The 12,196-nt window shown below is 37.7% G+C and overlaps 1 protein-coding gene across 1 annotated transcript in view; it reads left to right on the top strand.

The window, feature by feature from the left end:
• The window catches only part of LOC128559016 (uncharacterized), a 49,140-nt gene extending 37,819 nt beyond the window's left edge, over positions 1-11,321 (top strand). The window contains exons 3-5 of the mRNA XM_053549753.1: positions 2,330-2,509; positions 6,633-6,681; positions 10,426-11,321. Coding sequence (XP_053405728.1) covers positions 2,330-2,509; positions 6,633-6,681; positions 10,426-10,440 — 244 coding nt within the window. The 3' untranslated portion in view covers positions 10,441-11,321. The remainder of the gene's footprint in view (positions 1-2,329; positions 2,510-6,632; positions 6,682-10,425) is intronic.
• Positions 11,322-12,196: the final 875 nt, after the last annotated feature.

The raw sequence follows: 12,196 nt of genomic DNA on the forward strand, positions 1-12,196 counted from the left end.
TTCCGATCAATAACTTGAGAACCACTTTACCCAGAATGTTGAAACTTCATAGGATGATTGGACATGCAGGGTAAATGACCCCTATTGATTTTGGTGTCACTCTATTAAAGGTCAAGGTCACAGGCCTGAACATGGAAACCCAGTCAGTAACTTGAGAACCACTTGGTCCAGAATTTGAAACTTCATAGGATGATTGGTCATGCAGCAGGGGTCTAGCTAGGTCCATTTTTTTGGGGGAAGTCACTTCTCCCTCAAGCTGATTTAGGGAGAAGTGGGGAGACTTTAGGGAGAAGTGGGAAACTTTTCTTACCGCAAGGCTGTTGAGTGATTCGAAAGGTGGCTGTAATTTTCTTGTTTCTAGATAAAGAACATTGATGTGACCATTCATTTTCTTAGTTAGATCATTTCCCATACTTTGGTTATTGTTCCATTACAAAATCTGAAAAAAGTCGTTTTCAAAATTCAAGCCGATGCTGTAAATGTAACCTGCCGAATTTTGGTTATATCTTGTATGAAGTGTTTATTATAAGCGGTGACTCGGTACCTAGGTGAATGTCACTATCTCACTCCAATAAAACTAAAAGTAAACTGTGTAAACTAAAAATATATAATTCAAATCAATTAATCGATGGAAGTCAATTTAACGTGGTTAATACAAGTACATGTCGTTCTTTTATCGTAGATAGCAAATAATTGTGTACAATATTCCAATCAATCGCATGGTTAATCTGACAGCAGTTTCTTTATAAAACATTAGTTTTTTGCACTCGAACATGTTGACAATTAAACGCGAAGTGTCAAAGACGTAACCGCGGTGCTAATTGGCTAAACACAATCAACTCTGGTAATTTGATTCGCTTTCACACTTCTCGGGGAAAATCTCGCAAGTACCTGAAGTAGGCAGAGCTTAAATTATGCTATCGGCGTGTTTGTGTATTTCAACACCTCGTTATGACACCGTGCAAATTGTCAGCAGTCCAGGTAGCAGTAATTAGCGAGTGCGGAAGTCAAAGAAAATCGGGCAACTTGCATTTCACTTTGAGGTTAGAACTTAGATTTGAGTGAAGTTTGAAGTTCCAAAGTGCCTATTTCGCTCAAGTCGCCCACTCGCGAGAGCCCTGTGCAGAGTAGATGACCGCTATTGATTTTTGGGTCACTCTGTTAAAGGTCAAGGTCACAGGGGCTTGAGCATGGAAAACCATTTCCAATCAATAGCTTGAGAACCACTTGTCCCAGAATGTTGCAGCTTCATAGGATGATTGTACAGAATAGATGACCACTATCGATTTTGGGGTCATTCGATTAAAGGTCAAGGTCACAGGGGCGTGAACATGGAAAACCATTTCCGATCAGTAACTCGAAAACCACTTGACCCAGAATGTTCAAACTTCATAGGATGATTGATCATGCAGAGTAGATGACCCCTACCGATTTTGGGGTCATTCTGTTAAAGGGCAAGGTCACAGGGGCCTGAACATGGAAAACCATTTCTGTTCAAAAGCTTGAAAACCACTTGACCCAGAATGTTGAAAATTCATTGAATGATTGAAAATGCAGAATAGATGACCTCTATTGATTTTGGGGTCACTCTGTTAAAGGTCAAGGTCACAGGGGCCTGAACATGGAAAACCATTTCTGGTCAGTAACTTTAGAACCACTTGACCCAGAATGTTGAAACTTCATAGTGTGATTGGACATCCAGAGTAGGTGACTCCTATTGGTTTTGGTGTCACTCTGTTAAAGGTCAAGGTTGCAGCGGTCAGAAAATGGAAATCCATTTCTGGTCAATAACTTTAGAACCATTTGACCTAGAACCTTCAAACTTCATAAGATGATAGGACTTACAGAGTTGATTACCCCTAGTGTTTTTGGTGTCACTCCATTAAAGGTCAAAGTCACTGGGTGCTGAACATAGAAAACTCTTTCCAATCAATAACTTGGGATTCACTTTACCCAGAATGTTGAAACTTAGTAGGATGATTTGATGTGCAGAGTAGATGACCACTACTGATTTTGGGGTCACTTGATCAAAGGTCAAGGTCGCAGGGGCCTGAACTTGGAAAAATGTTTCCAGTTCATAACTTGAGAACCACTAGGCCCAGAATATTGAAACTTCATGGGACGATTGAACATGCCAAGTAGATGATCCGTGTTGCAGCCAACCACCAGTGTCTGTTTGACTTTTGTTTCTGTCCCCTATTGTCGTTTTGCCCATACAACTATGCATTGGGGGAGACATCCACTTTTCTACAAAACCATCTAGTTTTAGGCCTGAATACATGTGAAACTTACAGGTTAGCTAATTTTCACAACCATTATGTATTTTCAGGAAGTCTGTTAGCCTGCCAAATACTCCATTGTCAGAAGAATTTAAGTTTGAAGTAACTGAAAATGTAATAGCGGAAACTAGAACTAGTGTAGACAAGAAAACTGTTGCAGAAACCAACAAAGATTTCAAGGTTTCATATGCTAAGAGATTACCAGATGAAGCACCAATTGTGAATAACAGGTAGAGTCCAACTTCTGCTTTGATTTTGAAGTTATGTTTAACACTATTTTAAACTTGCTTGTTTTTACTCCACCTGAGCACAAAATGCTCATGGTGAGCTATGTGATCCATCCGGTGTGCGTCAATACATTTGTCCATCCATTGCCACCAATTTCTTTAAACAACATCTCCTCCAAAACCACTGGATGGATTTTGATGAAAGTTGGCCTGGATGTGTCTTGGGTGGTCCTCTACCAAAGTACTGCAAATGGTTAAACCGTTCCACTTGGTTGCACATAGGGGCTGCCAGAGCCAAAATTAGAAAACTCTTCCAACATCTTTTCCTAAACCTCTGGTCCGATTTTGAAATAATTTCACAATAATGGTCCTTATATAACCTTCTACCAAGATTGTTCCAAGTTATTTCAATTTGTCTAAAAACATGGCCGCCAGGGGGGCACTGTCACTTCAAAAATCTTTTTGTGTGAAAATTGTGGCCCAATTTTTAAATGATTTTATACAAATGATCCTAGTTTGACCCTCTACCAAGATTGTTCAAATTATAGTAAAACTTTCGAAATTGCACTGCCTCGGGACCAGAAGAAAAGTACGGTTTCTGGTATTTGGAAGTACAGAGTATTTCTGTGATTTAGAGCAAGTTCAGACTTGCAGATTATTTTGTCCTGTAGGAATAGTTCAGTTTACGATGGTTCTACATTGTCTTGGTCATTTTGATTATGAAAATGAAGATTTCATAAAATGCTGTGATTTTAAAAGGTTTACACATTTTTATATACCTAAATCAAGTTTTGAAACTTGCCCCTCATCGATGTGGGTTCGAGCCTCGCTGGGGGCGTTGAATTCTTCATGTGAGGAAGCCATCCAACTGGCTTACGGAAGGTCTGTGGTTCTACCCGCTCGTGATGAAATAATGCACGGAGGGGCACCTGGGGTCTTCCTCCTCCATCAAAAGCTGGAAAGTTGCCATATGACACCGCCCCAGTAGCCTAGTGGTAGAGCGTCCGCTTCGAGTGCGGGAGGTCGTGGGTTCGATCCTCAGCCGCGTCATACCAAAGACGTAAAAAATGGTACTAGCAGCTTCCTTGCTTGGCACTCGGCATTAAGAGGGTAGTGCTAGGACTGGTCTGCCCAGTGTCAGTATAATGTGACTGGGTGGGGTATCATGTCACGTGTCTACCGTGTGATATTCCAGTGAGGCAGCACTATAAAGTTGGGCATTGTGTTCACTGCTACAAGTATACACCGTCGTTTATATGACTGAAAAATTGTTGAAAAAGACATTAAACCCGAACACACACACAAATCCACCATCAAAAGCTGGAAAGTCGCCATATGACCTAGATTGTATCGGTGTGATGTTAAACCCAACAAAATAAATAAATTGAAGTTGCGACAGTTTGAGAAACTGATTGACCGATTACAAAATCAAACCATAGTTAGGAATTTAATCTTCATGCCGGCTAATCAATTAGGTCTAAAAATAGAAAAACCTTGTGACCTCTCTAGAGGCCATATATTTCACAAGATCTTCCTGAAAATTGGTCAGAAATTCACCATGATGATATGTAGGTCAAGTTCGAAAGTGGGTCATGTGCCGCCAAAAACTAGGTCAGTAGGTCAAACAATAGAAAAACCTTGTGACCTCTCTAGAGGCCATATTTTTCATGGGATCTGTATGGAAATTGGTCTGAATGTTCATCTTGATGATATCTAGGTGAAGTTCAAAAGTGGGTCATGTGCGGTCAAAAACTAGGTCAGTAGGTCAAATAATAGAAAAACCTTGTGACCTCTCTGAAGGCCATATTTTTCATGAGATCTGTATCAAAATTGGTCTGAATGTTCATCTTGATGATATCTAGGTCAAGTTCGAAACAGGGTCATGTGCGGTCAAAAACTAGGTCAGTAGGTCTAAAAATAGAAAAACGTTGTGACCTCTCTAGAGGCCATACTTGTGAATGGATCTCCATAATAATTGGTCAGAATGTTCACCTTGATGATATCTAGGTCAAGTTTGAAACTGGGTCAACTGTGGTCAAAAACTAGGTCAGTAGGTCTAAAATTATTAAAATCTTTTGACCTGTCTAGAGACCATATTTTTCAATGGATCTTCATGAAAATTGATCTGAATGTTCACCTTGATGATATCTAGGTCAGTTTTGAAACTGGGTCACGTGCGGTCAAAAACTAGGCCAGTAGGTATATAAATAGAAAAACCTTGTGACCTCTCTAGAGGCCATATTTTTCATGAGATCTTCATGAAAATTATTGAGAATGTTCACCTTGATGATATCTAGGTAAAGTTCAAAACAGGGTCACGTACCTTCGAAAACTAGGTCAATAGGTCAAATAATAGAAAAACCTTGTGACCTCTCTAGAGACTATATTTTTCAAGGATCTTCATGAAAATTGGTCAGAATTTTTATCTTGATAATATCTAGGTCAAGTTCAAAACTGGGTCACATGAGCTCAAAAACTAGGTCACTATGTCAAATAATAGAAAAAACGACATCATACTCAAAACTGGGTCATGTGGGAAGAGGTGAGCGATTCATGGTCCTCTTGTTTTACATAGACTTGTAAAAAAAATACTTTGAAAATCTAGCCAGAAACCTTAAGCCCTTTATTGTCCTAATCATATGACATAAGGTACATAACTCTGGCACAATTTAATTCAAACTTGAAATGGTTGAACATTGCACATCTTCACCCACATCTAATGACTTAAGGTTCATAATGCTGGCAACAATGTGGTACAAGTTGCCCACTTTTTACTAAAATTTCAGGTTAAGTTGTGATGCTTTTTTGTTCTATTTCATTTATTATTAAATACATTTGATCCAAACTTTAAATAGTTGTTCCACAGTATTAACATGATAAGACACATGGTGCATAACTTTTGCAGTAGTTTTCCATGAATTATTACCCTTTAGTCCTCGGCCAAGTTTGATAACTTGCAAAATCGGTTAAGGCACTTCAGAATTATGGCCTTTGAAGTACTGAAAATCGCTCTGTACACACTTGTCCGCACTCTAAGTCAAACATTTCTCATCCGATCTTCACCAAACTTTGAACAAAATGTGTTTGCCAATAAGTCCTCTGCCAGATTTGATAACTAGCCAAATCGGCCCTGGCACTTCAGAATTATGGCCCATGAATTACCGAAAATCACTCTGTTAACAGATGCCAGTGATACATGCATTGGTGCATGGTTTACTTAGATACATAACTATTCAGATGATTTGGCAGTTGTGGGAGACATGCACTTTTCTCAAAAGCAGTTCTAGTTATGTCTCCAACCACACAGTGGTGTGGGAGACATATTGTTTTACTCCTGTCTGTGTGTCTGTCTGTCTGTCTGTTACAAAGCTTGTCCGCACTCAAGTCGAACATTTCTCATTTGATCTTCACCAAACTTGAACAAAATGTGTTTGACCATAAGATCTCGGCCAAGTTCGATAAGTAACCAAATCGGCCAAGACACTTCGGAATTATGACCCTTGAACATAATTACCAACAACTACCAGCGCAGCATTGTAGACTGGTCACTCCACTACCGCCGAACAGCATTGTAGACCGGCACAGCATTGTAGACCGGTGCAGCATTGTAGACCAGTTACCACTACTGACACAGCATTGTAGACAGGTTACTCCAACATGTGAATACCAATAGGCCACAAACAGTATACAAAGACAGACTTACTATTCAGATGATTAGGCAGTTGTGGGAGACATGCGCTTTTCTCAAAAGCACCTCTAGTTATTAAATGTTTTGATACACTTTTCTATCTCTGTTATTACTAAATACATTTGACAAAGACACAGACATTGTCCAGTATCTTCAGCAACATTGAAGTAATTAAACCCTCCTGTGACAGCTTCATCTTCCTCAGGTGTGCCAGGTTTCACTGTCAAGCATCAAACTAGTCGTGTGCGCTGTCTCTTGTGACAGCTCTTGTTTGTACTGTTTTGAAATGTTTATGTGCAACTTTGCTGTTGGAACTTCTGAAAAAACTTGTTTAGAATTACTCACAACAGAGTGCACCACTTCTTAGATAGATATATTCATAATTTATATACACTATATATATTTACTTTATTTACCAAACATATTTTTTGTTTATAGGTCTATAGACTTTGCTGTTCTGACACGTAGAGGTGTTTCTTTCGTAATGGTAAGTTTAAACAGACATATTAAATTTTCATCTTAGATATTCTTACCTCATTTTTATACGCCCGTCTCTGAAAGAGCGGGGCGTATTATGTGAATACCCATGGCAGGCGGGCGGTCAGCGTCCCAAAAATGTCCGCTAAGTTTAAAAAAGTCGAAAAGTTTTCATCCTATCTTCACCAAACTTGCTGACAATGTTTGTTGGCATAATATCTCGACCAGGTTCGATAACCACCCAAATCGCTCCAGGCCCTCTTGGATTATGGCCCTTGAATTACTCGAAAAATTGCGAATTTAGCCCAAGTGTCCGCTTTCTATGTTGAATAGTTTTTATCTGATCTTCACCAAACTTGCTGACAATGTTTATGGGCATAATATCTGGGCCAAGTTCGATAACCACCCAAAATCATCTCAGGCACTCTTGGATTATAGCCCTTGAATTACTTGAAAAACTGCGAATTTAGCCTTGTCCGCTCTCTAAGTCGAACAGTTTTCATCCGATCTTCACCAAACTTGCTGACAATGTTTGAGGGCAATATATCTCGGCCAAGTTTGATAACCACCCAAATTGCTACAGGCACTCTTGGATTATGGCCCTTGAATTACTTGAAAAACTGCGAATTTAGCCTTATCCGCTCTCTAAGTCGAACAGTTTTCATCCAATCTTCACTAAACTTGCTGACAATGTTTGTGGGCATAATATCTCAGCCAAGCGATAACCATCCAAATCGCCCCAGGTACTCTTGGATTTTGGCTCTTGGATTAGGCTAAGTTTGATGATGGGCATACTTGGTGACAGTCTGGCACTCTTGTTTCTTATCAGTCCGAGTTTTTTGGCTGTTGGACTTTTGCTTGACTATTACTTCGAGGAAAAAGCATATTTGGAACTAAAAACAAATGCAAGGATACAGTACAACCTCTGTAGAGCAACACCCTTTGGGAGATACAAATATTGACTGTTATGTAGAGGTTGTTGTTCTGGAGAGGTAAATTTGATAGTATATTTCATCTTAGGGAAATTTTGATGCTGTTGTTATAGAGACATTTTTGCTTAAGAGAGGGCCCCTCTGGAGAGGTTGTACTGACAGTGTTCAAATTTAGACAAGCATACAAGCTAAATGCTAGTGGAATTTGAGAATAGCTAGTGGGGTTGGAATGTACTAGCTTATTTCAGCTAGTCAGTAATATACCAAGCAAATGTCTTCAAAGCTTTAATAAAGTTGGTTCTGCAGGTATACATTTTTCTGCATGAAAGGAATGTTATCATTTATGTTTATAAATGATATTTCATTGTTCAACAAAACTCTGATATATTGCATGATTGCAGCTTGCATTAAGTTAACATTGACTTTAGCTTGTAAGTGGATAAAAATGGCACTAGCTATTTTAAGCTAATAGAATTTTTTTTGTGACTGGCTATACTTACAGAGATTAATCAGTATAGGTTTTGGCCAGTAAAATATTAATAAAGTAATTAAATATTATTGTTTAACAATAGCTAGTATCTTTTCATTTTAGCTGGTATCTTTTCATTTTAGCTAGTGAACAAAAAGGGCACTAGCTACTTTTAGCTAGTAGAAAATGTTGCTAAATTTGACCCCTGTTACTGTATTTACATTTTTAACCCATGCCTTTTTCGAAGTAAAAAAGGGAGACATAGAAATAGGCTGCGTCCTTCCGTTGATCTGTCCTTCCGTCTGTCATGCTTCGTGTCCGGTCCATAACTCTATCATCCGTGAAGGGATTTTGAAATAACTTTGCATAAATGTTCACCATAATGAGAAGATGTGTTTTGTGCAAGACACAGACCCCTAACTCCAAGGTCAAGGTCACACTTAGAGGTCAAATGTTAACAGGGTCTGTTTTGTGTCTGGTCCATAACTCTGCCATCCATGAAGGGAGTTTGAAATAACTTGGCATAAATGTTTACCATAATAAGACAACGTGTCATACACAAGACCCAGGCCCCTAGCTCTAAGGTCAAGGTCACACTTAGAGGTTAAAGGTTAACATGGTCTGTTTCTTGTCTGATCCATAACTCTGCCATTCATCAAGGGATTTTGAAATAACATGGTATAAATGTTCACCATAATGAGACGACATATCATGCACAAGACCCAGACTCCTAGCTCCAAGGTCAAGGTCACACTTATAGAAGTCAAAGGTTAACGCGGTCTGTTTCTTGTCCGGTCCATAACTCCACCATCGATGAAGGGATTTTAAATTCACTTGGCATAAATGTTTCGTATAATGAGATGACATGACATGCTCAAGACCCAGACCCCTAGCTCCAAGGTCAAGGTCACACTTAGAAGTCAAAGATTAACATCGTCTGTTTCTTGTCTGGTCCATAACTCTGCCACATATTAAGGGATTTGAAAATAATTTGACACAGATGTTAACTATATTGAGAAGATGTGTTGCACTTATGACCCAGGTCTCTCAGGTCAAGGTCAAGGTCAGAAAAAGATTCATACCTAAACTATTCTGGCATATTTTGTGCAGACAACTGTGGAATTCTTGGGCACGCTTCGGGGACATTTGTCACCAATAGTGACAGCTCTTATTCTCAGTAGAATGTGATGCCATTAAAATCACTTTACACAAAAAGTTTTAGTACTGTAACAATTAATGTTTGATCATAAGACAGTGTGAGTATATCCATTATATTGAATAGAACGCTGATAAGGCAAAACTTGATATTTAGCATGTCCAGTTTCAATAAAAATGTTAATTTTGAGTCTAACTCGCTTTGGGGCCTCATGAATTATATAAAAATTCAAAGAAAATGGGATGTGTCTTAGTTTTGTATATGGACTGGATATTATGAAGGATTTATAAACATTCCCTTCTATATATAACATAAACTTTAATATAGTGGGGTGATCTGATCATCATGTTTATGTCCTGTAATAGCAAATCCCCTGTTTAGGGCCTCTAAGTCAAAATTACATTATATCATTAAATTATATTATATACCGTGAACACTGGAATATATTACATTTGCGTGTATATTACGCATCCCCGATCTTGGATCAAAATCTTGGGATTAACACATACATTGGAATATAATATGCATGGAAAATGAGAATTTTGTTTACTGCTTGTGTAACGATGATTTCACATGAAAATTGCAATCACTGCTTAACTGGTTATGGACATCTAAACAATGTCATGAATAAAGATACTCTGAGAACATGAAACTTTCTCACACTGAACAATGTCATGAATAAAGATACTCTGAGAACATGAAACTTTCTCACACTGAACAATGTCATGAATAAAGATACTCTGAGAACATGAAACTTTCTCACACTGAACAATGTCATGAATAAAGATACTCTGAGAACATGAAACTTTCTCACACTGAACAATGTCATGAATAAAGATACTCTGAGAACATGAAACTTTCTCACACTGAACAATGTCATGAATAAAGATACTCTGAGAACATGAAACTTTCTCACATGAACAATTCATGAATAAAGATATCTGAGAACATGAAACTTTCTCACACTGAACAATGTCATAATAAAGATACTCTGAGAACATGAAACTTTTCACACTGAACAATGTCATGAATAAAGATACTCTGAGAACATGAAACTTTCTCACACTGAACAATGTCATGAATAAAGATACTCTGAGAACATGAAACTTTCTCACACTGTCAACACATTGTCAGCGTGCTTTACACGTCATTGGAGGTTTTTGTCAAAAAGGCTAAAAACTGTTACACTTATTTCAGGTAACGTTGTGTTAACCAGTATGAATAGATATTTAAGGACATATTTTCCCAGGTCTGCGTTGTATTCATAGAACTGTGTTCCAGTTATAGAAGGTTAAAGAATTAAAGTCTACATGTCTGACAGAGAAAGAAAATGCAGCTAATTATACCAGACTGATTCTTAAACTGCCTTTCAGCTATTTATTTCTGTTGCCACTAAGTAACTATAATTGAGAAAGTAATCAACTGAAACTGAATCACACTGTGCTAAAGTTATATTGATTAGTGCCTGGTTTCTGCTTATATGATGAGACTTTACACTGTTTGATATATAGACTGTATAAACATTCCAATTATTATATGCCTTACTATAAATAGTAACAAAATTGAACAGGACAGAATTCTGTAATCCAGACATATAACTGGTGCAAGCATTTTAACCCTTTATTGGCTCATCAAAGATGTGTGACGTCAAATTTGACTTCATTTTACCCTTTTGTTGTGGCATTGAAAATTTTGTTAACGCTGAGATTGGTTGAATATATAGTACTCAAACATATTTAATTATGTTGCATAATACTCCTGACCAACTCTCAGTATGTCATAGTGTAATACAGTTTTCTGTTGTGTTCACATTGTAGATGCATTCATTCCGCTATGGAATAGGAAAGTGTCCTAATGATTATTCCATTGACAGTAATTTCATGGAGTTTATTAGAAATGATTATAGTATGACTAAGAATAATTGAGATAAAAACATGTTTGTTTAATTTTCCATTGACTTTAGAGAAAAGTTCATGGTGCTCTATGGTTTAAAGCGACTAACCAACACATCATTGTGTGAGAATTTATAAAATTAAACGTTTACCTATACTCACCTTTATGTTGCATATTTAATGTTCTGACAATGTACACGGTGGGGAAACCACGTGACTAAATCGGATAACGTGCACGCAAAAGTGCTAAAAATAGGCCCGCTTCAGGTATGTTTTTTCACTATAACTTTTTTGATCCGCCATTGTTTTAAACGAGATAAAGTGCATAAACCCCGCAATAAAAAGCTCTTTCATCGGATATATGTAACTTGATGAAACTCTCTCCCGTGTTTACGTAATCCTTGCCCAACCGATTCGAAAGATGCAAAATATTTTGGTAACGAACACGTCTGTTCACAAGTTACGCACCAAGCACAGATTCTGCAGAGAATTTTCGCTGGAATGTAGGTTTAAAATAAAACTTGTCATCGTCCAAAGTCCTGTACTAAATATTTAACATGACTATTCAGGAATATTCAAGATATCGTAAGACAAAGGGTGCGGTAACATACACGTTGCGGTTTTCAGGCGGTGACGTACACGTCATTTTTCCCCAGAGGGTAACGTACACGTCAAAAACTATTTATCATGCATGTAGAACATCTTTGTCTTTAAATGACTGAACTGTAAACATTTTGATATTGTTAAAAAAAAGATGCAGATGCTGGGAACAGGCTGTTTTTCTTTCGGTAGGTTAGTATATACACAAATGCTACAGTGAAAATGAATAGCATTTGGAATTTTATGGTCTAATCGTGTATGTTATTTTGACAAGTACACATTGTTAGCAGTTGCCATTTTAAATGTCAACTTTTGTTTTCTCCAACTATCAAAAGTTAATTAGGTTTCTGGGAATAAACCATGTCCGTCTGTCAGCAGGGTTAAATCAAATCCATATGTTGAAATCTTCTTGATGACCCGTTGAACTGTAAACATTTTTTATATTGTTAAAAAGATGCTGAAATTAGTATAAATTC

The sequence above is a fragment of the Mercenaria mercenaria genome, chromosome 8 (genome assembly GCF_021730395.1).
Source record: "Mercenaria mercenaria strain notata chromosome 8, MADL_Memer_1, whole genome shotgun sequence".
In the NCBI taxonomy this organism is placed as follows: domain Eukaryota; kingdom Metazoa; phylum Mollusca; class Bivalvia; order Venerida; family Veneridae; genus Mercenaria; species Mercenaria mercenaria.